The sequence below is a fragment of the Emys orbicularis genome, chromosome 2 (genome assembly GCF_028017835.1).
Source record: "Emys orbicularis isolate rEmyOrb1 chromosome 2, rEmyOrb1.hap1, whole genome shotgun sequence".
Classification (NCBI taxonomy): Eukaryota; Metazoa; Chordata; order Testudines; family Emydidae; genus Emys; species Emys orbicularis.
This window is the reverse complement of record NC_088684.1, coordinates 2764466-2792129: the sequence shown is the minus strand read 5'-3', so window position 1 is coordinate 2792129 and position 27664 is coordinate 2764466. Positions and strand designations below refer to the sequence as shown.

General features: G+C 55.9%; 1 protein-coding gene across 2 annotated transcripts in view; it reads left to right on the top strand.

Moving 5' to 3' along the window:
* Positions 1–14026: 14026 nt before the first annotated feature.
* ZFTRAF1 (zinc finger TRAF-type containing 1) overlaps positions 14027–27664 on the top strand; it is a 38386-nt gene continuing 24748 nt past the window's right edge. The window contains exon 1 of one of the 2 annotated variants that reach the window (XM_065397820.1): positions 14027–14344. In XM_065397820.1, the coding sequence (XP_065253892.1) occupies positions 14027–14344 (318 nt within the window). Of the gene's footprint in view, positions 14345–18442; positions 18475–27664 lie in introns of those variants that run through there. The other variant, XM_065397821.1, reaches the window with a different exon arrangement.

The window sequence follows — 27664 nt, the reverse complement described above, 5'->3', positions numbered from 1 at the left end:
GTGTTCTCCCTTGAACCATTGTTGTTTCTCTACAGAAACCCCTACCCACGCTCAAGTAAGTGTTCTGATACCTGGATCCAAAATCTGCATCAGTTCCATTGGGACTTCATCTTCTCCTGACTGATTGTGCTGGGGGCTCTGCCTGTCTCCAGCACTCCGGACCCTCAGCTACCCCCACCACCCAGGACCCCCGATCGATTAAAGCTTCATGCAGTGGTGAGAACCCAGCTCTCTCTCTCTCTCGGTGTAGCCTTCTGACCTTGACTTGTGGGATCAGTTATAGCTTCTAAACCTGACTTTTACAATTAAGTTTGTTAGATTTAATATTATCGCTGTTTTGTTTGTTTGACTCCCCTGTGGTTATTACCTGGCAATAAATAACTTTCATGGTTAAGCTGGTTGCTTCTCTCTCTCTCTCTCCCCCACATCCTCCTTGTGGGTGTTTTTTGGTTTCCTCATTCGCTCTGCAGCGACGCTCCTCGTACCTAAGCTAAAGATCCCTGCAGCGCCCCAAAATCCCGTGGGGTTTGCTCATCAAGTGGGTTACTGCCAGAACAAGTGTAACGTGAAAGTGGGGACGTGCTGAACCTGGGACATATGGCGGTGGCAGCTTGGAAGTGCTGCTCGACCCAGCCTGCTCAGGCGTACACTATTCCTGTGCGGTGCCCGTGGCATATGAGGGTGATGGCTTGGATGTGCTTCTCGACCCAGTCTGCTAAGTGCTCTGTTAACGTGTGTGTGTTTGTCTGATTCTGGGGCGGGAGGAACCCAGCCCGGGGGAGCCTAGGTCCTGCAGGATCGCTCCATTGGGAGGGGACGTGCAGCAGGAGGAGCAGAGCTCCGTATGAGCACACAAGACATCCCCCCCGCCCCCAGAAGAGTAACCCGAATAAATGAGCGTGTCCCAAAGTAATGGGCAAAGCTGGTAACAGCGGTCACTGGCAATGCAGCCTTAGACTGTACCGGTCTTTGGGGTGACAAAGCTACGCTGCAGATGTGCAGACCTAGCCCGGCGCTGCGGCAGCAGGCTTTCCTGCGGGGCGGGGTAACAACGAGGACAAAACACGACAGGCCAGGAGATTGAGGCCAGACTCTTGGTTCCAAGGCACCCCCGTGGCCCGTTCCCCCTGCTTCTCTCCTTTCTGTGCCCAGGGCCAGTTTGCTTCCTGCTGTAGTAGGACAGTGGGAGCAACTTTCCTCCTCTCTGTAACCTCTGAGAAGCTGCTGGTGAACCGCGAGTGAGGAGCCAGGTGTCGGGGCTGAGAAAGGACCATCCTGGTGACGTGGGGGGAGGCAGCTGGTTCCAAACCTCCAGTGCATGAGAGCAAGAGCCAATTCCACAGCCCCCTCCACTATGTGCTGCTGAAGATCACCATAGTGGGGCAGGCCTGAGCTGTTTCCAAGCAGCCCCTTGGTTCTGCAGTGAGACTTGGCTTTCCCTCTCGGGCCTCTCCTGCGGGGGGCTGCAGACTGCAGGTCACTGGATGCTAGCAGCAGCAGTTGCACATGATGTTTTTGAGGGATCAGTGATTGCTGAGCCCTGGCAGCATGCTCAGTGCTTGGCAGAGCATGCACAGGCCCTGCCCTTGCCCCTGGGCACTGCAGCGTACACTCAGCAATCAGGCAGTCAATGGAAAACACAGTGAAGGCCAAAGGGACACATAATACTTTGCCTTCTGCAGCTCCTTGGGCATGGCTATTGCCAGAGCTTGAAAACATTCCCTCCCAACCCACCTGCGTGAGATCGTCATCCCCATTTCATAGACGGGGAAACCGAGGCACAGGGAAGTTAAATGTCTTGGCCAGAGTTTGTTTGTTTGTTTCCGTTGAAGTAATTATACAAAAGACACCCAGACAAGCTAGATGACCTCCTGAGGTCCCTTCCAACCCTGATATTCTATGAAGCCAGGTTTCAGCCACTCTAACCTGCCATTCGTACTGCAAGAGGAGCTGGCACCAGGGCAAACTCCTGCCAGCCAGCCACCTTCAGCCAGACTCCTTTCCACCCTCACATCAATGTGGGCAGCAAACCCTCGGCCCTCTCCAAAGCCCTGTCTCACAGGTGGTTTTTCAGGGTGTCCAGGTCCCGTAGCCCAGGCTATTTCAGATCAGTGGGGGGAGCGAGTTGCGGGGCTCTCGTGGAGATCCTCCTGCCAGGTCCAGTGCGAAATGGGCTCTTTGATCTAGTCTCAGTAGGTGGCCTGGTCAGTGTGTCACTGCTACAGCTGTGAAACCTGGTCAGCAGCCTCACTGAGGGGCTGAGGAAAACATGCGCACGATGAAGCCAGGAGCCTTCTGGGCCCAGGACGAAGTGTCACAGTTCAGGGCTGTATTTCCCCCTTGTGGTCCCTCGAGGGCACCCGCTCTAGGCTCCCAGCTCTTCAGTCGTCCCCGTGTGTCTCTCCCTCCGGAGCAGAGGGGTTTCCAGGCTGCACGGTTCTCTGCCTACACTGCGATATCACCAGCAAGCCAGACTGCCCAAACAGGCCAGCGTCTGCGCTTTGCTTTCTATTCAGGTGGAAGCATGACAGAGAAAACATTTTAAAAAATAGCTTCTAAGAAGCTTTCCAGAGGTCACCCCAATTCCAGCCTCGGGCTCTGGCCTGCGTCCCTCCTTCCAACTCTCCCCTCGAGACGCCCTGCCCGTTCGCTGGAGCAGAAAGCAGGCTCTGAGTCCGTTTAAACTTGGGCTTTTCTTTATTGGTCTTGGGAGAATCTAGTTTGAACCAGCCTACGCGAGCCTCTCCTGGTGGTGGGACTTCTCTGGCGGTGTCACACCTGAGTGAATTTGCCTAATCACCCCCTGCTGCTCTGAGTTCCCGGAGGGCTGTGGTCACCCTCCCCCCATGGAATTACAGACAGTCCCTGGCCCACAATGATACAGAAATGTAATCCACTGAGAGCTCCCCAAGACACTGCGAGGCACAGGCACCGACCCCGTGGGTGCTCCGGGCTCAAGCACCCACTGACAAAAAATAGGGGGTGCTCAGCACCTGCAGGGCTGGATTAATCTTTTGTGGGCCCCGGTGGCTGGACTGTGGCCCCGCTCCATCCTGAGGCCCCACCCTCTGCTCCACCCAGATGCCCCACCCCTGCTCAGCCTCTTCCCCATGAGGCCCCACCGGCTGCTTGCACAAGATGGGGAAGGGTGAGGAGCACCCAACAGCAAAACCAGAAGTCAGTGCCTGTGCTGTGGGGCATTGCCAGGAAGGGCAGCTCCTGCTGGAGCCCTGAAAGCATCCCTGGCCTGAGCTTTTCCCGCTGCGTTTCCTCTTGCGCCCCGTCTCCTGCGACATTTGCAGTGAAACCAGCCTCTGGATTGGACGCTGGTCTGGTGCCAGCTGACTGGGCAGGTACTGATCCCACAGCAGGGGCCACCGGGGTGTGGGAGGTTCTTAGTCACCAGTATCTGCATTCGCTGCACTAGCACATTGACCGCTGAGCGTGTCAGTTTGAACCACGGATCTTCCATTTTTAATCCCATAAACCATCTCCTTTCCTTGGCGTCCAAGGATCTCAAAGTACCTGATGGGCTAATTCATTCACCCTCACCCACCTGGGAGCTGGACAGTATCATTATCCCACCTTACAGAGGGGGAAACTGAGGCCTGCTTGGTGCTAGTAAGGCCTTGTCCTGCTCCTGTGAACACAGATGGACACTTCTAACCATTCAAGGGGTGCAGGATTGGGCCATTAGTTCACACCCTGTGTCTTGATCCTTAAACCCAAGGCCATGTCTCCTCTGCCAAACTCAAAGTTGGATTCATTGTAAAAGTCCCTCGTAAAGGTGACCTGCAAGAGTGGGGAAATGGAGCCTGCACCCTTATTTGCTTGGCTACTTCAGACACTTTGGGGGTGATTATTTGGTGGGTTTTTTTGTTAATATCAAAGGAATGTCTGGAATATCCATTCCAAACAGTGGCACTAAATGGAGCAGGAACAACGGAGTCTTGTTAGAAGAGCTCCCAAAAGTCAGACTCCAATGACGAACCAGCCTTCGGAGGGAGGAAGCCCAACTCCTTCTGTTCATCGAGTCCTAGACTCCACGGCCAGAAGGGACCATTGGGGTCATCCAGTGCCAGAGACCTGCCCCAAATAACTCCTAGAGCAGATCTTTAGAAAAACATCCCATCTTGATTTTAAAATTGTTGGTGATGGAGAATCCACCACGACTCTTGGTAAAACTGTTCCAATGTTTAATTACTCTCACTGGTAAAAATGTACGCCTTCTTTCAAGTCTGAATTTGTCCAGTTTCAGCTTTGAGCCATTGGATCGGGTCAGACCTTTCTCTGCTAGATCGGAGAGCCCATCATCAAATATTTGTTCACCACGTAGGGACTCATAGACGGGATCAACTCACCCATTCACCTTCTCTTTGGTAAGCTAAATAGATCGAGCTCCTTGAGTCTATCCCTGTAAGGCAGGTTTTCTAATCCTGGAATCATTCTCATGGCTCTTCTCTGAACACGCTCCAATTTATCAACAGCCTTCCGGCATCTCAGGCATCAGAGCTGGACAAAGGACTCCAGCAGCGCTCGCACCAGTGCTAAATACAGAGGGAAAATAACCTCTCTGCTCCTCCTCGAGATTTCACTCTTTATGCATCCCCAGATCACGTTCGCCCTTTTGGCCACAGCATAGCTGATTGTCCATCACCACAACCCCCAAATCTTTTTTCAGTGTCGCTGCTTCCCAGGATAGAGCCCCCCATCCTGTAAGCATGGCTGGCAGTCTTTGTTCCTAGATGGTCCTGTGACATTGCACGCCATATTCTTTATGGAAATATGCTTATGATATGGATGTGACATAACTGAGAGGTTTATGCAAGATGGGTCTTGTAAGGTATCACTGGAAAGGTTCTGATTTACTGAATGTGATTATCCAATTTGTATGCCTGTGTCATTTCTGTATCTGAAGTTAGGAATATGGACTATGCAACCATTCCAACTGGGTGTGTATTGGGAAGACACCCACCAGAGGACAGGCCTTCAGATTTGATGGGCCATTAGGAAGGAACAACAAGACCATGAGGATACTAATCTCTCTCCCTCCTGGGAGGAGTCCTGGGGCCGAACTGTGACACTACTAGGTCAGGTGGTCTTGTCACATTACCTGGGACTTCTTGTAACTACACTAAAAGGGAAGGGGGGTCAAGTTTGGGAAACAAAGGATTCCCGCCTTATGTAAATCTTATTTAAGGGTGGGGAGGGAGGCAAAGGAGACTCCACTCCATGGCCTGTCTGCCCAAGAAGAAAGACGGCTAAAGATACCTGAAGGGAAGGCGGGGGGAGAGTCCAGACTGAGACGGGTCCAGTCTGAAAAGAAATATAACTGGAACTCTAAATCGCAGAAACTTTGCAACCCACCTAAAATAACACGTAGGGTAAGAAATTATATCGTGTAACCTGTTTCTTAAGTATACTGAGCTTAGCTTGCGTATTTTGTTTTATTTGCTCAGTAATCTGCTTCGTTCTGTCCGTTATCTCTTATACTCACTTAAAATTCACCTTTTGTACTTAATAAACTTATTTCTTGTTTATAATATAACCCCATTTGTACAGTTCATAACTGGGGGTGGGGGAGGTAAGATGCTGTGCATACCTTCCTCCACATTGAGGGAGGAGGCGAATTTCATAATATACTAGGGCTGTCAAGTGATTAAAAAAATTAATTGCGATTAATCGCACTCAATAATAGAATACCATTTATTTAAATATTTTGGGTTGTTTTCTACATTTTCAAATATATTGATTTCAATTACAACACAGAATACAAAGTGTACAATGCTCACTTTATATTTATTTTTGATTACAAGTATTTGCACTGTAAAAAAACAAAAGAAATAGTATTTTTCAATTCACCTAATACAAGTACTGTAGTGCAATCTCTTTATAATAGGGTTACTATATTTCCACAATCAAAAAAGAGGACACTGGGGGGGGGGAAGCCCCCGCCCCCATCCACTCCCCACCCGCTGACTGCCCCCCTCAGAACCCCAACCCCCCCTGCTTCTTGTCCCCTGACTGCCCCAACCCTTATCCACTTGCATGGGTGGCGGGGTTGTAGAAATTTTGATGGTGCCCAGAACCCCCCCCACCTGCCTAAGGCTCTGGGAGGGGGGTTGGGTGGGGGGAGGAGGTCTGGGGTGCAGGTCCTGGGCTGGGGATTAGGGTGCAGGAGGGGTGCAGGGTGCAGGCTCTGGGATAGAGTTTGGGTGCTGGGTGCAGGCTCCAGGCTGGGGCAGGGGGTGGGTGTGCAAGAGGGGGTGAGGGGTGCAGGCTCTGGGATGGAGTTTGGGGGTGGGAGGCAGTGCAAAGGGAGGGGGTGTAGGCTTTGGGAGGGAGTTTGAGGGCAGGAGGGTGTGTGTGGGAAGGGGGGAGGGGGTTTGGGAGGGAGTTTGGGGATAGGAGAGGGTGCAGGGGTGAGGGCTGTGGGTCTGAGGATGAGGGGTTCATGATGCAGGAGGGGGCTCAGGGCTGGGGCAGAGAATTAGGGTGCGGGGGGATGAGGGCTGGGGATGAAGGGTTCATGATGCAGCAGGGGGCTCAGGGCTGGGACAGAGGATTAGGGTGCGGGGGGATGAGGGCTGGGGCTGGGGATGAGGGGTTTGGGGCATTGGAGAGGCTCGGGGCTAGGGTAGAAGGCAGGGTAAGGGCAGCCTGTCTTCCCATTAGTGGATGGGGGACGCTAGGATCCGGGGGCAGCAGACAGCAGTTGCTGCCGGCTCTGGCAGTACAAGCAGGCAAGGGAGAGGTAGGCAGGGAGGGGGGGTCCCACGGGGGGGGGGGACGCGCAGAGGGGGGGGTGGCAGGTGGAGGCCGGGGACCCATCCAACACTCCCCCGCTCCCTGACTGCCCCCCCCGGACTCCCCTTACCATTCTGGCTCCACGTGTAGGCAAAACACGCTGCCCGGTGGGTCGGTTTGTGTGTTACACAGGGCTGCAGACAGAGGGAGGGGGGAGCAGGGGAGGGCTCTGGCTGCTGGAGGCCAATGGGAGCGGCTCAATCGGCCCAGCCGCCCAATCAGCAGCCGCACTCTGCATGGAAGGGAGGGAGGGAGGCGAGGGAGAAAAAAAAACCCGGACATTTTAACCTTGTTACCAATTCCTCCCGGACGGCTATTTAGAGACGCAAAAGCCGGACACGTCCGGGGAAATACGGACGGATGGTAACCCTACCTTATCATGAAAGTTGAACTTACAAATGCAAAATTATGTACAAAAAAACCTGTATTCAAAAATAAAACAATGTAAAATTTTAGAGCCTGCAAGTCCACTCAGTCCTACTTGTTGTTCAGCCAATCACTTAGACGAACAAGATTGTTTACATTTTCAGGAGATAATGCTCCCTGCTTCTTGTTCACAATGTCACCTGAAAGAGAACAGGCGTTCACATGGCACCGTTGTAGCTGGTATCGCAAGATATTTACATGCCAGATGCGCTAAAGATTCATACGTCCCTTCATGCTTCAACCACCATTCTAGAAGACATGCGTCCATGCTGATGACGGGTTCTGCTCAATAACAATCCAAAGCAGTGCGGACCGTCGCATTTTCATTATCAGATGCTACCAGCAGCAGGTTGATTTTTTTTTTTTTGGTCATTCGGGTTCTGTAGTTTCCGCATGAGAGTGTTGCTCTTTTATGACTTCTGAAAGCATGCTCCATACCTCGTCCCTCTCAGATTTTGGAAGGCACTTCAGATTCTTAAACCTTGGGTCAAGTGCTGTAGCTATCTTCTTTGCGTTTTGGCAAATCTGCAGTGAAAGTGTTCTTAAAATGAACAACATGTGCTGGGTCATCATCCAAGACTGCTAGAACATGAAATATATGGCAGAATGCGGGTGAAACAGAATAGGAGACATACAGTTCTCCTCCCAAGGAGTTCAGTCACAAATTTAATTAATACATTATTTTTTTAACGAGTGTCATCAGCATGGAAGCATGTCCTATGGAATGGTGGCCAAAGCACGAAGGGGCATATGAATGTTTAGCATATCTGGCAAGTAAATACCTTGCAATGCCGGCTACAAAAGTGCCATGTGAATGTCTGTTCTCACTTTCTGGTGACATTGTAAATAAGAAGAGGGCAGCATTATCTCCTGCAAATGTAAACAAACTTGTTTGTCTTAGCGATTGGCTGAACAAGATGTAGGACTGAGTGGACTTGTAGGCCTAAAGTTTTGCATTGTTTTGTTTTTGAGTGCAGTTATGTAACAAAAAAATCTACATTTGTAAGTTGCACTTGCGTGACAAAGATTGCACTACAGTACTTGTATGAGGTGAATTGAAAAATTCTATTTCTTTTATCATTTTTACAGTGCAAATATTTGTAATAAAAAATAATATACACTTTGATTTCAATGAGAACACAGAATACAATATATATGAAAATGTAGAAAAACATCCAAAATATTAAATTCGTTTCAATTGGTATTCTATTGTTTAATAGTGCGATTAAAACTGTGATTAATTTTTTTAATCTCGATTAATTTTTTTGAGTTAATTGCATGAGTTACCTGCGAGTAATGGACAGCCCTATAATATCCCTTTGGGTCTGCACTCCAAGGGAGGTGGACACCTGAGTGCTGGGGCAAATCCCCTAAGCTGAGTCTTCCCAGAACTGATCTCAGTGTCTGTGTCGTTCTGCAGTTGGGTGTGGCCCTGCTTGTGTGTGTGCTGGAGGAGGCTTAATAGCCTGGCTCAGGTCAAAAGGGGGCCCAGGCTGGCAGAACAGGCAGGCTCCGTGGTATCTCAGCAGGTCAGGGGGCAGCTGGTCACAGTTCCATTTACATTTCGGCAGATTAAAGTGCATATTGTTTGCTTGCGCCCAACTTACCAAGTGATCCAGCTCGTTCTGTCTGTTCGGGAGGGAGGGCTCCCACTATAACAGCCTCCAGACACCCTTCATTTCCCCCCACCCCACCCCCACTTGCATCCTTCAGCAAAACCAGGGTAGACCTGGTTTTTCTAAGGGTAAACAGAAAATATTTAAAAAATAAATCCTTCAGACCATTTCCCCCCCATTATAAAGAAGCGCAAAAGGGCAGTTTTAAAAATAATCTTTTGCTGGTCACTTTTTAACACAAAATAACATTCCAAGTCTTTGGGCCTGACCCCGCAAAGTCCATAGGAACAGAGGAGGTCCTTGGGCATCTTTCAGGGTTGGGGCCATTTCTTTCTTCTTTAGGAGGAGAACCAGGCCCTGGATGTCGGCCAGACGGATGATTACAGACTGAGAAAAGCTGGGAATCGTTGGAAAGTTAAAAGTAGCAACTCTGTGTTAACCCTGCAGGCCAGGAGAATGGCAATGATTTCCTGTTTGGTTCTGCGACGCTAGTATAAAACGGGCCCAATCCCAAATGGGATCGGGATTGCTGACTAGATAAGTGTCATTAATATGCAAATTACTCTCCCTTTTTGTCTCCAGAATTCAACATCAAAGGAATATCCTCTCCAAGCACAAGAGCATCCAAATGAGGCAGGAACAATAGGCCATTGTTCGCACAGCTCCTGAAAGGCTACAAATGCTTCGTGTTAGAATGGTCGCTGCTCTTTTGCCGCTGGTTGGGGATTTTGGTTTCTGGGTGTCCTTGCCCACAGAAAGGTCACGCAGAAAACACTGGTCAGGCAGAAACGGCCATTATTCTTCCCTGGGTCCAGAACAGCTTCTAACACGCCACTTGCACCTGCCTGCCCACAGCTCATCATGCACATATCCAGCCTGGGCTCTGCACAACAAAGGCGGGACATGTAGCAACACGCAAAGGTCTGGCCTGTTACAGCCAGCAGGGCTGTTAGCCAAGGCCTTGTCTGCACTGGGGATTTTAGCCACTGGTGTAGCTGCCCCAGTGCAGACCCCTAGGCTAGCTGCATTGCACTAGTGCATCGACACAGGGGGTGTCCTCTCACCACTGCAGGGGAAGTTACTTCCTGAGCGTCACAAACCAAACTGCCCTGTGAAACAAGATGCACCTAGGGGATGAGATACCCCAGCAGATCCTCAGAAGAGACCCACTCCAGTCCATCACTTAGGCCCCAGGGGTTGAACTGCAGCCTGGTAGCAGGCGCTGGTTGGACTTCTCCGCGGGCTCTAGCACTTACTGCAGAATTTAAGCTTTCCTTTGCAACCCCGAACTTTCTAATTGCTAGGGCTGCAAGATCCACTTGCAAAAGTGACCCCCATGCATTGCTACCCCCAGAGTCGGCAGGATCCAGCCGGAGAGGAGCCTCCATCCATTTTGGGGAGGTGCGAACTCCCCAGCATAACCGTGACCATATAAGTGTCCGTACTGCTAGCCGTTTCCCTGGGGTTCAGTTCAGAAGAGCCCAGCTAGACTGGGATAAGGCCAGTGTTTGAAGAGAGTCTGGCTTTATTGGGCTGGTCTGACTCCTGCTTGTGCCTCTGGGAGAACCAAGCTAATTCCAGGGACACCTTGCTGGGAAGCAGGTCACCCTAAAAATAAGTGTGTGCGTGGCAGGCAGGGCCGGCTCCAGGCACCAGGCAACCAAGCTGGTGCTTGGGGCGGCACCTGGAGGGGGGCGGCGCGGCGCTCGGGCCGCGGGGAGAGCGGGGCCACAGCCGGGCTCGCCGCCCACCCCCCGGCGCTCTGGCCGCCGGGGGGAGAGCCGAGCCCCCGCCGGGGCTCGCCGCCCTGCCCCCGCCGGGGTTCGCCGCCCTGCCCCCGTCGGGGCTCGCCGCTCTGCGCTCTGGCCGCCGGGGGGAGAGCCGAGCCCCCGCCGGGGCTCGCCACCCTCTCGCCGCCCTGCCCCCGGCGCTCTGGCCGCCGGGGGGAGAGCCCAGCCCCCGCCGGGGCTCGCCGCCCTCTCGCCGCCCTGCCCCCGGCGCTCTGGCTGCCGGGGGGAGAGCCGAGCCCCCGCCGGGGCTCGCCGCCCTGCCCCCGCTGGGGCTCGCCGCCCTGCCCCCGGCGCTCTGGCCGCCGGGGGGGAGAGCCGAGCCCCCGCCGGGGCTCGCCGCCCTCCTCCCAGGGCTCCGGCCGCCCTCCCCTCCGGCGCCCTCCCCCCCGGTGCCCTGCCCCCGGCCGCCGGGGGGAGAGCGGAGCCCCCGCCGGGGCTCGCCACCCTCTCGCCGCCCTGCCCCCGGCGCTCTGGCCGCCGGGGGGAGAGCCCAGCCCCCGCCGGGGCTCGCCGCCCTCTCGCCGCCCTGCCCCCGGCGCTCTGGCTGCCGGGGGGAGAGCCGAGCCCCCGCCGGGGCTCGCCGCCCTGCCCCCGCTGGGGCTCGCCGCCCTGCCCCCGGCGCTCTGGCCGCCGGGGGGGAGAGCCGAGCCCCCGCCGGGGCTCGCCGCCCTCCTCCCAGGGCTCCGGCCGCCCTCCCCTCCGGCGCCCTCCCCCCCGGTGCCCTGCCCCCGGCCGCCGGGGGGAGAGCGGAGCCCCCGCCGGGGCTCCGGCCGCCCTCCCCCCAGCGGGAGAGCGGAGCCCCCGCCGGGGCTCGCCGCGGAGGCTTTTTTGCCTGGGGCGGCAAAAAAGCCAGAGCCGGCCCTGGTGGCAGGTGGAGGCTTTATTCATGTCCTGTAGGAATCTCTACCTGGGCGGTTCCTTGGTTCCAGCCCTCTCTCGCTCACTAAGGACCAAATGGGATATTTTCCATTCACTTCAGGCTTTGGACAGCCAGCATATGTGGTATGTGGCTCGGGGGGAGTCCAGGTGGAGGCTTTTGGGAGCCAGCAGGCCCAGCTGATTTCACAGCGGCTCCTCCTCCCAGCTTGGCGCTCAGTGGAAATGAAGGACATTCAGACGTGACATTATCCCACCCAGCCAATGCCTTGCTCTCCGTGCAGGGGCCGGATGGGGGGAGCAGGGAGGGATTCATAGATTCATAGATTCTAGGACTGGAAGGGACCTCGAGAGGTCATCGAGTCCAGTCCCCTGCCCGCATGGCAGGACCAAATACTGTCTAGACCATCCCTGATAGACATTTATCTAACCTACTCTTAAATATCTCCAGAGATGGAGATTCCAGAGATGGATCAGAAAGTGCATCTGGCTCCTTGCACAGAGTTCCAGTGACAGCATTTCTGAGCTGGCCTGGTTCCTCGCACGCCCTGCAGGAGACCTCAGCTCTGGCAGGGCAGGAGCCAGGTGTGCGTTGTGCTGGGGAGAGCGGGCGAGGACAGTGACACTTTCCCGGCCCACCTGCGTTTCTCATGGTCTCCCCACATCTTAATGAGGTCGGAAGCAGCTCACAGAGTGGATCTTGCAGGGCCAGGCTCCCCCCATCCCACCAGCTCAGCTCTCTGCTTAGTTCTTCCAGCCAGGAGGGCTTTGATCCCAGTCACCGAGTGGGGGTGAGCAGGCCCTGTGGAAAGCACCATTTATAGTCAGCCTCCCAACACGGTACTGCAGGGGGGCAGGGCAAGAGCAGGGAAAGGAGACAAAATACCATCCTGGAATCAGGCTTGATTGCCCGGAGGCTTCTGAAGCCCGTCCGGGAGGTTTTAGGCCATTAAAAGTCTGGTTGGCGGTGCAACAGGGCTAAGGCAGGCTCCCTACCTGCCCCGATTCCACGCAGCTCCTGGAAGCAACCGGTATGTCCAGTTCCTAGGCGCAGGGGCGGCCAGGGGGTTGGGAACCGCGGACAATGGAAGCTGCGGGGGCCGTGCCTGAAGGTAGGGGCAGCACGTGGAGCCGCCAGGCCGCCCCTGAGTCCAGGAGCCGGACATACCGGTTGCTTCCGGGAGTTGCCCGAGGTAAGTGATGCCCGGCCGGAGTGTGCACCCCTCACCCCCTCTTACACCCCCCACACCCACACTCCCTCCCAGAGCCCAGAGCCCGAATATCCTCCTGCCCCAGCCCTGAGCCTCCCTGCACCCAAACTCCCTTCCAGTGCCTGCACCCCAACCCCCTGCCCCAGCCCTGAGCCCCCTCCCACACCCAAGCCCCCTTCCGCACCCAAACTCCCTCTAAGAGCCTGCACCCCCTCCTGCACCCCAGCCCCCTGCCCCAGGCTCAGCCCGGAGCCCCCTCCCACACTCTGAACCCCATGGACCCACCCCCAAGCCTAGAGCCCGCACCTCCAGCCGGAGCCCTCACCCCCCTCCCACACCCCAACCCCCTTCCCAGCCCGATGAAAGTGAGTGTGTGTGTGGGGGGGAAGCAAGCAATGGAGATGGGGGAATGAAGTGAGTGGGGCTGGGGCCTTGGAGAAGGGGTGGGCCAGAGGCGGGGCCTCTGAGAGGGGGCGGGGCAAGGGTGTCAACCCTAGGGGTGGGATGTCTTTGTTGGTGCTTTGCCATCGTCATCCAATCTCTGCTGTGCCTGCTGCAGGTTCTGCAGCCCCTTGCCCAGCTACTCTTTGCCACCCTTCCCCCCACCCTACCTTGCCCTTCCCCCTCTCACTAGACTTGCAGCACCTCCTGCTCCCAGGAACTGCCCTCTCATCTCCAGCTCCACCTCCACTCTACCCACTCCCTCACCCTCTAGCCCCGCCCCTTCTCTTTAGCCCCTCCTCTCTCGTCTCTAGCCCCTCCCCTCCAGCCCCTTGCCCTCCCCATATAGCCCCGCCCCTTCTCTTTAGCCCCTCTTCTACCATATGTAGCCCCTCCCATTCAGCCCCTCCCCTCTCTAGCCCTTCCCCCTCCAGCGCCTTCCCCTCCCCATCTAGCCCCTCCCTCTAGCCTCTTCCCTTCCCCCTGCCCGCTCTGCCATAGCTCCTCCCCCTCCCCAGCCTCTTCCCTCTCTTAGCCCCGCCCCTCCCTAGGGCCTCCCTCCGCACTAGCCCCCCCCCATCTGGCCACGCCCCCGCTGTTTTGTTCCTTCTCCGGGTTCGTGAAATTGTCAATAAAAAAACACAGCGGGCAGGGGGCGGGGCGACGACCTTTGTGCTGGTAGGTCGGTGGCGAGCCGGGCCCGCCCCCGCAGCGCGCTGATTGGCGGAAGCCGTGGGGGGCGTGGCGGACGGCGGGCGGCCGGGGGGAGGAGGAAGCAAACAAAGATGGCGGCGGCGGTGGCGGGGTGAAGCGTCGGCGGCGGAGTCTGGGCCGGCAGCAGCGCGGGGCGGGCGGCGCCATGTCCGGGGCGGAGGAGCGGGAGCCCGGCGGTGGGGGCCCGGCCGCCTCCTCCTCCGCGGCGGCCTCCTCCTCCTCCGCGGGCCTCGGGGAGGCGGCGGGGCCGGCGGCGGCGGCGGGGCCCGAGGAGCCGGGGCTGCTGCTCGGCGGGGCCCGGCCGCACGCGGAGCCCGCCGCCGACCCGGACGCGCCGCCCAAGAAGCGCCTGAAGGTGGCGGGGGCGGGCGGGGCCGAGGGCAGCGTGAAGCTGGAGGAGCGGCTGTACTCGGTGCTGTGCTGCACGGTGTGCCTGGACCTGCCCAAGGCCTCGGTCTACCAGGTACCACAGCCCCCCCGGGACCCCCACAGCCCCCCCGGGACCCCCCAACCCGCCCCCCCCCGCACGGTGTGCCTGGACCTGCCCAAGGCCTCGGTCTACCAGGTACCACAGCCCCCCCGGGACCCCCACAGCCCCCCGGGGACCCCCCAACCCGCCCCCCCGCCCGGTGTGCCTGGACCTGCCCAAGGCCTCTGTCTACCAGGTACCACCCCCCCACAGCCCCCCCGGAACCCCCAGAGCCCCCCGGGGCCCCCCAACCCGCCCCCCCGCACGGTGTGCCTGGACCTGCCCAAGGCCTCGGTCTACCAGGTACCGCCCCCCCACAGCCCCCCCGGGACCCCCACAGCCCCCCGGGGCCCCCCAACCCGCCCCCCCGCACGGTGTGCCTGGACCTGCCCAAGGCCTCGGTCTACCAGGTACCGCCCCCCCACAGCCCCCCCGGGACCCCCCAACCCACCCCCCTGCACGGTGTGCCTGGACCTGCCCAAGGCCTCGGTCTACCAGGTACCGCCCCCCCACAGCCCCCCCGGGACCCCCCAACCCACCCCCCCGCACGGTGTGCCTGGACCTGCCCAAGGCCTCGGTCTACCAGGTACCACCCCCCCGGCCCCCCACAGCCCCCCCGGGGCCCCCCAACCCGCCCCCCCGCACGGTGTGCCTGGACCTGCCCAAGGCCTCGGTCTACCAGGTACCACACCCCCACAGCCCCCCCCCGGGACCCCCACAGCCCCCCTGGGACTCCCCAACCTGCCCCCCCGCACGGTGTGCCTGGACCTGCCCAAGGCCTTGGTCTACCAGGTACCACCCCCCCGGGCCCCCCACAGCCCCCCCGGGGCCCCCCAACCCGCCCCCCCGCACGGTGTGCCTGGACCTGCCCAAGGCCTCGGTCTACCAGGTACCACACCCCCACAGCCCCCCCCGGGACCCCCACAGCCCCCCTGGGACTCCCCAACCTGCCCCCCCGCACGGTGTGCCTGGACCTGCCCAAGGCCTCAGTCTACCAGGTACCACAGCCCCCCCGGGACCCCCACAGCCCCCCCGGGGACCCCCAACCCGCCCCCCCGCACAGTGTGCCTGGACCTGCCCAAGGCCTCGGTCTACCAGATACCACAGCCGCCCCCCCCCCCCCGGGACCCCACAGCCCCCCTGTGCCCCCCCGGGACCGCCCAACCCCCCCGAGGACCCCGCAACCCGCCCCCCCGCACGGTGTGCCTGGACCTGCCCAAGGCCTCGGTTTACCAGGTACCACAGCCCCCCGGGGACCCCCACAGCCCCCCGGGGACCCCCCAACCCGCCCCCCCGCCCGGTGTGCCTGGACCTGCCCAAGGCCTCGGTCTACCAGGTACCACAGCCCCCCCGGGACCCCCACAGCCCCCCGGGGACCCCCCAACCCGCCCCCCTGCCCGGTGTGCCTGGACCTGCCCAAGGCCTCGGTCTACCAGGTACCACAGCCCCCCCGGGACCCCCACAGCCCCCCCGAAATCCCCCAACCCGCCCCCCTGCACGGTGTGCCTGGACCTGCCCAAGGCCTCGGTCTACCAGGTACCACAGCCCCCCCCGGACCCCCCAGCCCCCCTGGGCCCCCCCGGGGACCTCCCAACCCCCCCGGGGACCCCCCAACCCCCCCCCCGCACGGTGTGCCTGGACCTGCCCAAGGCCTCAGTCTACCAGGTGCCACAGCCCCCCCGGGACCCGCACAGCCCCCCGGGGACCCCCAACCCGCCCCCCCGCACAGTGTGCCTGGACCTGCCCAAGGCCTCGGTCTACCAGATACCACAGCCCCCCCGGGACCCCCACAGCCCGTCGGGGACCCCCCAACCCGCCCCCCTGCCCGGTGTGCCTGGACCTGCCCAAGGCCTCGGTCTACCAGGTACCACAGCCCCCCCGGGACCCCCACAGCCCCCCGGGGACCCCCCAACCCGCCCCCCCGCACGGTGTGCCTGGACCTGCCCAAGGCCTCGGTCTACCAGGTACCACAGCCCCCCTGGGCCCCCCTGGGGACCTCCCAACCCCCCCGGGGACCCCCCAACCCGCCCCCCCGCACGGTGTGCCTGGACCTGCCCAAGGCCTCGGTCTACCAGGTACCACAACCCACCCGGACCCCCACAGCCCCCCCGGGACCTCCCAACCCCCCTGCCCGGTGTGCCTGGACCTGCCCAAGGCCTTGGTCTACCAAGTACCACCCCCAGGGACTCCCACAGCCCCCCTGGGCACCCCCCCCAACCCGCCCCCCCCGCACGGTGTGCTTGGACCTGCCCAAGGCCTCGGTCTACCAGGTACCACAGCCCCCCCCGGGACCCCCACAGCCCACCTGAAATCCCCCAACCCGCCCCCCCGCCCGGTGTTCCTCTACCTGCCCAAGGCCTCGGTCTACCAGGTACCACCCCCCCACAACCCCCCGGGGACCCCCCAACCCGCCTCCCCGCCCGGTGTGCCTGGACCTGCCCAAGGCCTCGGTCTACCAGGTACCACCCCCCCACAGCCCCCCGGGGACCCCCCGGGGACCCCCCAACCCGCCCCCCCGCCCGGTGTGCCTGGACCTGCCCAAGGCCTAGGTCTACCAGGTACCACAGCCCCCCGGGGACCCCCCAACCCGCCCCCCCGCACGGTGTGCCTGGACCTGCCCAAGGCCTCGGTCTACCAGGTACCACCCCCCCCGGACCCCCACAGCCCCCCCCGCACGGTGTGCCTGGACCTGCCCAAGGCCTCGGTCTACCAGGTACCACCCCCCCACAGCCCCCCCGGGACCCCCACAGTCCCCCGGGGACCCCCCAACCCGCCCCCCCGCACGGTGTGCCTGGACCTACCCAAGGCCTTGGTCTACCAGGTACCACAGGACCCCACAGCCCCCCTGTGCCCCCTGGGACCTCCCAACCCCCCCGGGGACCTCCCAACCCGCCCCCCCGCACGGTGTGCCTGGACCTGCCCAAGGCCTCGGTCTACCAGGTACCACAGCCCCCCCGGGACCCCCACAGCCCCCCGGGGACCCCCCAACCCGCCCCCCCCGCCCGGTGTGCCTGGACCTGCCCAAGACCTCGGTCTACCAGGTACCACAGCCCCCCCGGGTCCCCCCACAGCCCTCCTGGGCCCCCCGGGACCTCCCAACCCCCCCGCACGGTGTGCCTGGACCTACCCAAGGCCTCGGTCTACCAGGTACCACAGCCCCCCCGGGACCTCCCACAGCCCCCCTGGGGACCCCCCAACCCGCCCCCCCCGCCCGGTGTGCCTGGACCTGCCCAAGGCCTCGGTTTACCAGGTACCGCCCCGCTGGGACCCACACAGCCCCCCCAGGCCCCGCTGGGACCCCCACAGCCACCCGGGGACCCCCACCCACCCCCTCGCCCGGTGTGCCTGGACCTGCCCAAGGCCTCGGTCTACCAGGTACCGCCCCGCCACAGCCCCCTGGGACCCACACAGCCCCCTGGGAACTCCCCCAACCGGCCCCCCCGCACGGTGTTCCTGGACCTGCCCAAGGCCTTGGTCTACCAGGTACCACAGCCCCCCGGGACCTCCCAACCCCCCCGCACGGTGTGCCTGGACCTGCCCACGGCCTCGGTCTACCAGGTACCGCCCCCCCCCCCCCCCCACAGCCCCTCCCGGGACCCTCACAGCCCCCCCGGAATCCCCCAACCCCCCCCCGCCCGATGTGCCTGGACCTGCCCAAGGCCTTGGTCTACCAGGTACCGCCCCGCCAAAGCCCCCACGGGCCCCGCTGGGATCCACACAGCCCCCCGGGGACCCCCCCAACCCGCCCCCCTGCCCGGTGTGCCTGGACCTGCCCAAGGCCTCGGTCTACCACGTACCGCCCCGCCACAGCCCCCACGGTCCCCACACAGCCCCCCGGGGATCACCCCAACCCGTCCCCCTGCCCGGTGTGCCTGGACCTGCCCAAGGCCTCGGTCTACAGGTATCGGCCCCCCCCCACAATCCCCCCGGGACCCTCACAGCCCCCCCGGAATCCCCCAACCCCCCCCGCCCGGTGTGCCTGGACCTGCCCAAGGCCTCGGTCTACCAGGTACCGCCCCCCCACAGCCCCCCCAGGCCCCGCTGGGACCCACACAGCCCCCCGGGGACCCCCATCCGCCCCCCACCCGGTGTGCCTGGACCTGCCCAAGGCCTCGGTCTACCAGGTGCAGCCCCCCCGGGGCCCCTGCAGCCCCCCCCGGGACCTCCAACCCTCCCCCGCCCCACACGGTGTGTCTGGACCTGCCCACAGCCTCGGTCTACCATGTACTGACCCCTGGCATCCCCGGGACCCCCCCACGGTGTGCCTGGAGCTGCTCAAGGACTCAATCTACCAGGTACTTTCCCCCGGGGGGTCCCCCCACAGTCTCCTTGCACCCCCAGGGGCCACCCATAGCCCCTGTGCATCCCCGCCCTGTACAGTGTGCCTGAACCTGTCCAAAGCCTTGGTCTACCTGGTACTGGCCCCCTGGACCTTATCCCTGCTGGGATGAGACCCTCCCATCCCTTGCATGGTGTGCCTGGGGGACTGCTCAATGCTTCTGTCTGCACGGTTCCCTCTACCTGTTCTCCCTTCACAGTATGCCTGGACCTGGCTAAGGTTTCATCTACCAAGTACCCTCAGATCTGATCCCCCACCCCTGGTGATCCCCTGTTCCCATACCCCTGTACAGCATTGCCTGCACGTGCCCTTGATCTTGTTCTACCAGGTACCCACCCTTGGGACCTCAGTCCACTATATACCTTCCTGGGACCTCTTCTCCGTCCCCGCTGCCACTGCATGGACCTGCCCATAGCCTCTGTCTTCCTGGCTCCTCTCCCAAGCCTGACCTCCCCCCTGCATCCTCAGGATGGTGTGCCTGGGTCTAGACAAGCCTGTCTTCTACAGAACCCCTCTGCCAAGGGCTGACCCCTCCTGTACCCAGAAGACCTTATCTCCACCCCCCTCATGCTGTCTCGCCCTGCCCACGGCCTTGGTCTGCTAGCTTCCATTCTCCAGGAAACAGGGCCGTCACACCACAACCCTGCTTCTGGGGGGAGGGGAGCCCCCCATTGCTCTGGGACTGTGCACTTGAGCCTGCCCAAGGCCTGTGTTTCACACCTGCACTCAGCCTCCCATTCCCCTTACCAAACCCAGCCTCCAGCCCTGTGCTCTTGTCCAGCCCTGTTCTGGGTTATCGCTTCCTCTGCCTCTCTGAGATTTGAGGACTAGGCTCTGCTCCTGAGCAAAGTGATTGCCGAAGAGAAGATGAAGTGAGTCATTTCTTTCTCAGTCTGATGATCACGAAGGGGGCAGGTGTTTTCACATGGTCACTCCCAAAGGGCCTTTCCCCAGATAGTATCTGAGATGTGCTCCTTGCTCTTTCTAGGTCACCTGGTACCAAAGTCAAGGCAACCTCACTTCACCTTCCTGCAGGGTGTATTCCTCCCACCCCACGGCTCCCAGTCACCAACTCCCAAAATATATCCCATTCTTTCCCAGAATGTTCTTTGCAGAAGAAAACAGGGATCCAGTTGTACTCTGATTGAAAGGAGCGGGCTAGTGCCTGTCCCTGGGAATTGTCAGCTGGTCAGGGTGTGTTTGCTTCCCTGGGAGACTTGTGTTCCCTGGAGGGAGGGGTACCTTGTTTTAATCATGGAAGATCCCACTCTGTTTTGAATCTTTTAGTGAAATAGCTTGATCCCTTTGAATGGCTCCAGCCACTGGTCCCTTAGCCTGAAATATGGGGGAGGCCAGAGAAAGAAGACAAACCTCTATGAAATAGAAACCGAAATACTACTCGTAAAACCAAACCCCCATGTTACTGCCGCCTGAGCGTGCCGGTGCGTGGGATTGGTGGAAAGCAATGATTGTGGGCTCGCTCCCAGCCACGTGTCCCATACAGACACTCACATCACAGTGAGGGTTTCATTGGAACAGCACAAGTGGAGGTGCCAGAAACTCCAGGGCATTATGTGGGCCTGTTATGTAAATACGTGCGCACGTGTGTTGTTGACCAGACTCAGATCTGCTTTTTATTTTACCATCTCTTTTGCAAGCAGGCAGTTCTCTCTTCGCTCTGCAAAGCGTCCATTTCTCCTTGTAATAGTGCTGCAGGAACGTGCGTTAATCTGCACACAGTTGTAAGTGGCCCCGGTATAGCCAGCGTCCATTTTGTGGGACACTGACCTCCTGGCGCAGTTGAGGCTTTGCGTGTAAGGCAGAGCTACCCATCCCTTTCTCAATCTGAGAATTGAAAGAGTTGGATAGCCCTGTCAGTTCATTAGCTGGGTTAGTTGGCTTTCCTGGGGTATGCTAACCATTCTGGCCTCTTCAGGCAAGCAAGAAGAAAAACAAAATGGACTTTGGCCTAGCCATTCCTCAGCTGACAGCTTCTATGCTGCGCAGACTGATTGGCTAGAGGAATGTAGACATAGGGTTGCCAATTTTGGACTTGTTCCTGGAGACTTCATCACATGACAGTCTTCAGTTAAAGATTAATTTTTAATTCCGGGAGACTCCAGGACAGTCCTGGAGGGTTGGCAACCCTGCGGGAAGGAGAATTGAAGAGATCTGGTGTTTGGAAGATTGGCTCACATTTAATTGTCTCAGAGCTGAGCTGTGAAGCAGAGTGTGAGCTGAAAGCCTTGAAATGGTAGGCGAGTGTGACTTGAATTAGCCAAGAGCCTAAATGCAAAGGTCATTGCCTTGGTGATGTTACACTTTGCTGATCAGACCTAATAATTTCGGCTGCAGACTGTTGCGGGTGCGAGAGTAGCCTAAGATGGCAGAGCTGTGCTGTCTCAAGGAAGGGAACTATGTTCTGCGAGGTTTATTTCATGTGCCACTGTGTCATTCATGGTAAGGTTACAGGCTCAAGGGATCATGTAAAATGGCTGCTTTCTCTCAGGAGAAGCAGTGTTCTTAGGAGCAAATCTGTTAGCAGAAACGTCTGGGTACACAGTTAAACTGAATCCGAATGAATGGTGCTAAACCCATGGCTCGTGCCTTCATATGTGTGCTTGCAAAAGAACTTGCACTAAAACTGGCTTTCTCGTCTGAGCCTTTGTAGGTATTTGGCTTCACTGAGAGAAGAGCATTGTGTGGGAATACAGGTCAGATGCTGTTTCTAAAACGAACTGCCACTTTCCCTCCTCTGGGCCCTCTTCCAGTTGTGTTTGTCTGGTGCCGTAGAATTATTTTCCCTGAAAGAAGACTAAATAATTCAGTTTTAACTTCCTTCCCTGCAGAGAATAGGTAAACCAGGACAAGCTGCTGCTGGCTGCCAGGCTGTGGGAGCTTCGGCAGCGTCACACAATGGTCCCATTATTGATGAGGGCACTCGGGGTTTTGGATTGCCACAAAATTACTGCTGCTTTTACAGGCTAGCAAAGCAAACATGGTTGTGATTTTTGGAAAGGCTGGTGCAAACCAGTTTGTGGCACTTTGGTAGCTGTGGAATTCCCTGGGCAGTTTCAATTAGGAACATTTAAAATGTTTTGGGAGAAACTAAAACAGCCATGAATAAATAGCAAGGGGTCTTCCTGTGTCTGCAGAGACCCACACAATGAAATCGGTGCTTGTTGTACGTGTCGTCTTGAGTGATTTACGCTGGTTAGTTGCTGTTGCTTGAGTTGCTTGTGCTAGCTTTGTATGTACTGGGGAAGGCATCTAAATAGTGCCACAAGGTGCATATGTGGTGTGTGTTTTTTTTATTTTATTTTATTATTTTTTTTTTTTATTCCTCTTCTGTGCCCTCTTCTCTGAGGTGTCTCCTACATCTCTCTAGCCCCTGGCTGAATTTGAGGGGAAGGGTGGCTTTGTGGTTGAGAGAACACTGGGCCTCTGGTGGAGGTGGGAATTGAACCCCTATCTCTGGATTTACTGTGACCCCTTGGGCTGGCCCCTCACTCTCCATGCCTTGGTTTCCTCATCTCTAAACTAGGGGTCCCTATGTGACAGTGTTGAGCATGCATTTATGAATACTTGCGAGGAGGTCAGATGCTGCAGTGACTTGGCACATAGGGAACAGTTGGAGCTTTCTTCTTGTCTAAATGTGGGCTGTACTTGCAACTTACCAGGAGGAGCAGACTGCAGCTACCCTCAGTTCTGAGACCTGCAGGTAGCTGCTTGGGATCAAGGTGGTGCATTGTCTGTGATTAGGGACTGTTCCTCTATTAAAGATGAAGGTTGACCTGAATGAGGAAGGAAGGTCTTGTGCTTAAAGCACAGGACTGAGGACTGGGTCTGGTCCTGGTCCTGGCAGTGCTACCAGCTTTCTGTATGAGCCTGAGGAAGTCACTTCTTCGTGCTTCACTTTCTCCACCTGTAAAATGGGGGTATCCATCTAGCATAGTGTGGAGACCTAATTCATAATTTGTAAAGAACTTTGAGGTCCTGGGTGGAAAGTGTTGTAGCTGGGTGTACTACGCAGTATTGTACAATTCTGTGGGTTCTCTTTGGCCACCCTTTGTTACAGTGTAATGGACTTGACATCCTTATTAACCAACTAGACTTGGCAAAATGTCCTCTCTCCCGTCCTACCTGGTCCAGTCTCTGCTGGCCTGGGCTGACCACCCTTATTTATTGTAACTGAGGAACAAGCTTGTCATTTGTAATCCCTGTTTGTGAGGGAGGTGGAGGTGAAGGATAAATACACTTTGTGCCGAGGCTGCTGTAAGGATTCTTATTGGGGCCCTAATACTAGTCCAGAGCTAAAGTGTGAAGCAGGAAAGCCAGTGCAAACCTTCTCTTGCAGTGGCTATGATGTACACTTTAATGTCTGAAGCTTTTTATTTACAGGGTGTCTTTGATCAGGTATATAGATGCTGGTGAAACCTGATCAACAGGAGAACGAATGGAATCCCAGATACCTTGCTCTTCAGTTTTTATATATGTAAAGGTAGTTAGCCCAGGCGAGCGCAGATTGGAACAGGTAGGGTGAGAGAGGAGATTTCCAAGGTTGCTTTGCAATGCATCACAGGAGAGGTGTCTGGAGGAGGGAGTAGTGTGGCTGCCTTGAAACAAACTAATTGAAAGCAATAATAGTGTTAGCGCTGATATGCAGCCGCCCCATGTTCTGAGCGCTGCCCATCCCTTGGCATGTTGTGGAAGGCTGGGATTAATGAGTGGCCTAGCTGGGTAGATAAGGTGGAGTGCGTGGTTTTTTTTTTTTTTTTTTTTTTTTTTTTTGCCAGTAACATGGTCCTGGGATGGCTGATTTTATGGTTGAAAGCAGGAAATAGATTATCCTGAGTATTTTAGCTGCTGGTAATTTGTATAGTTCTCAAGGGTTTATCTACATGGAGATGATCAGGAAAGTCCAGATGAATTAACTAAAGGTGTGAAGTTAAATCACTTTAATCCCCTGTGGACCTCTCAATCAGACATAAAAGGACTTGAGCTCACTCTAACTTAATTCCCTGAATGAAAGCATGCATACAGAGGTTAATGAGCTTTTACTCCACACCTTTAGTTAATTCACTTCAACTTTCCTGTCTGTCCCTGTGTAGACTGCCCCAAGCGTGCTGATGGGAAACGGTCCCTGCCCTGAAAGCCTTACAGTCTAATTCTAGACATGGAACAACAAGCTGTGTAACCGAGTGGGGAGGGACATCAATAAAATCATGTAATTATGGTGTAGGGATGTGTACAACTTGATGGTTCAGCAAGCTGTTTTCCCATAATTATTGGGTCACTTTGTGAGCATCACAGGGAGGTGTCTCAGGGAAGGAGTAGTCCAGCTGCCTTTAAACCAACTAATTGTACACAGCTATCGTGTTTAGTGTTGATATGGAGCCATCGCCATGTTTGAAGTCTGGTCTTAGCGATGCCCGTCCCTTGTGCTTATTAAGGAAGCCTGGGATTCCTATTAAGTATCTAATCCGTAAATACACAACAAGCAGGAGTTTCCTTAACACACTGCCTCCATTATGCCATAGGGGGCATTTCTGGTGTCTTGGTAATATGTTCTAGTTCTCGCTCTCCTTGTCCTTGGTGGAGCATCTGCTGTCAGTTGGACTTTTTGAGGCCTAAAATGAAAATCCCCAATAAGCTGCTGCCGGGCAGCCAGAACAGCTGTAATTGTACATTTGTACTTCTATGGAATGCAACTTTCAGTGTTTGTAGGATAATTGAGCTGTTTTGTCCACTCTGGTTCAGTTGCCAACTAGCTCTGGCTAGTTGGTATAACGATATTTTTAGTATAGCAAAATAAGCTGTGCAAGCCATTTGGGGTTGTGTTCCTTCACCGCACTCTGTAGTCGCACTGGTGCGTTGTAAGTCGGCACTGATCGCCTGTCCAGTCTCCATGTTCCCCAATACGCTATAGGGGATCTGTACACTGCAGACTCGAGGGCTTTTCATTAGCACACTAATCTGGGATTGTGGTATTATAACGGAGATCCTAACATAAAACATCCAAAATCTTGCACAGCTCTAAAGAGCCATGGGTTGTATGAACACTGATTAATATGCCCAGATAAAACCTTTATAGTTGCTCAAGGGATATGTGTAAAGGTAATATTTACTGCATAACCAGCATTACCATTAAAAAATCCCAAACCTAAGCATTAACTCTGGAAACACCCAGTTAACAGAATAGTTATATAAATTACCCTATCTATAAATAAAAAACCTTTTTTATAGGTTGTCAACATGAGATGCTTAAAGTGAATGTTAATATTTATTCAAGATGACCATATGTACTCCAGCTTTTGAGATCATTACTAATGTACTTTATATAGTTGGATGTACTCCTAGATGTGGTGAGTTTATAAATAGGTATTACAGTTCAGTTAGGTCTCTCGACGTCTGTAAGGTAACCATATTGGTAACTGAATGTACTGTTGAGAGTTGTATAAGTGACTGTACTAGAGTATTTCTATGCTTCAGTGCTTTGGTTTTTAACCGGGACTCTCGTAGATACGGCATACCCAAACAATCAAGCAATGGCTTGAACAATCTGATCTACGTTAGTCTAGGGAGGGATTTGCTAGCTTTTTAAAGAAAAGGGAGTGTTCAGGCTTCTGCTTGGAGGAGCAAAGTAGCTTATAGCTGAGCTAGTTGCATGCTTAGACAACTGAGTCTAAATGTTGGTGTTTAAGTGGCTCAGCTGTTAAGCTGGTTTGGTTCTGGTTTTACGAACTCTGACCACCTCAATAAGGACCATGGCCACCCTCTGTTTAGTGCACCCCATGTACTCTGCTCTCCTGACCCTGCATGGTTTCCTGCCTTCCTCAGAACTTCACAGGACAGTGAGAACTAAGAGGGTAGGGAACCCAACAGCTCCAAAGCACTAAGGGCAGCTGTACCCCGATTCCCCAGCTCAGTTGAGTAGTGCTTGAAGGAAATGCTTCCCAGCTGAGTCAGTTTAGTGCACATGTTTAACCCTTTAAGTGCTTAGTCCCCTCTGTGGATGGCTTCTGTAGTGGCAGAATGGTGAGTTAAAATCTAGTTAGACAAATGCAAACCACTGGATTTTCATAGTTGAAAAACTGAAAAGTTAGGAAAATCTGTCTCGGGGTTCCCACAGCCACTGACTAGGCTTTCCTGAGCTTACGTGGTACACTGGGGCCTGATCCTCTTTGCAGCCTCCAGGTGTTACCGAACTACATGTGCCTCAAGTGTAGTCTGAGATTCGTGGATTCCCAAGCCAGAAGGGACCACTGTGATCGCCCAGTGTGACCTCCTGTGTGACACAGACCAGAGCTCTGCCTCCAAATCATTCCCAGGGCAGAGCTGTTAGAAACACAGCCCGTCTGAGTGTAAAAATGGTCTGGGGTGGAGAATCTACCACCACCCTTGGGGAATTGTTTTCAGTGGTTAATTACTCTTAACACTGTGCTGTCTTTCCAGTCTGAATTTGTCTTCCAGCCATTGAATTGTGTTATACCTTTCGCTGCTACCTTTCTTACTATACCCAGTAACACATGCATTTACTGGATACGTGTTGTGGTTCAGTTAAGCTACTGTGGGGAGCTCTGGCTTTTGAAATCTTAAACCCCCTCTCCCCCACCCACTCCACTTTTTTGGCACTTTAGTCTAAAGTAGAAAATATTAGAACTTTAAGTGTGATCCTTTTCAACTAAACGTCCTGAGTGTAGGAAATACTGGCTGGTAAGCAACACTTCTTCAGATATAACCAAGCTTTGTCTCTAGGCTTTCAAAGGTGTTTAGGCACCTAAAGATGCAGGTACACAGCTATAACTTCACGTTAAGTACGTAAGTGCTGTTGGATTTCAGGCACCCACTTGCCACCAGTGTTTTTCTGATACTGAAGGTGACCCTGTGCCTGCATTTAGGAGTTTACAACCTAGAGGCCTGGGCCATCAGCATCCAGACCTTGCTGCAGTAGAGGTCTTGGATGGCCAGGGCTTTGGGGTCAGGTCATAAATGAGGTAAAGAAAGGAGACGGTGAGAGTAGATGACCAGTGGAAAGGAGAGTCTGCACCAGAGAAGAGAGCCCATCTTGGGGACTGCGTATGTTTTATATCCTCTGACTGGGCTTCATAGCAGTGTGGATTTATAGGAAGGGTACATTTAAAAAGTTTAGAGCGTCTGTCATTTATTAACCTTTTATAAACAGGTTTAGAGCTTAGTATGTTAGAGTCCAACACATTCTCTAACAATCTATAACATTTATTTAAATATCAATAATTTATTAAGCCTTTAACTATAAATGTAGGCTTCATATAAAGTGTGACCGATAATTTCCAGAGAGGAAATTAGTGGTGGAAAGACGTTTGGAGGGAGAGAGAGAATGGTGGTGGTTGCAGAAGACAACTGTCTATTTGTGACTTCTGTACACTGCAGAGGTTTCTTTGATACATGGCTTTTTTTTTCTTTTCTTCAGATGCCTTCTTTAAGGCAAGAGTCTCATGTTCTACAACACTCTCCTTCTGCCCTGCTGCCTGTACTCTTGATCTACAGAAATATGTACAACCTTTCAGGGTTGGGACAATTATTTAAGCAGATAAATCACTAATCTTCACCATTGTGGGATCAAGCCTTTCCAATCTCCCTTTCTGCTGCGGTGAAAGATTAAACTGCTTCCGTAGCTCTGATGTGATTGCTGTAGGCGAGAGCTTTAATTCCTCCGGGCTGACCCACTGGCTTGTGTTTTATTGTTGGCTCTCTGGATGCATTCTTTACTCCCTGCTTTCGTCTTGAGAGCTTACTCTCACCTGCTAAGAATTGCTCTCTCCTGAGTAAGAGTGAAGGTTAATCTAGGTTGCCCAAACTCACTGCTGACGGCTCTTCTTGTGAGGCCGTTTGACAGCTGTGAATGTGATGTCTGCTTCCGCTTCCACTGTATTGTAGTCTCCAAAGTTCAGAGAGCACCTATGGTGAAATGGGTACGCTTCTCCACAGCCTGC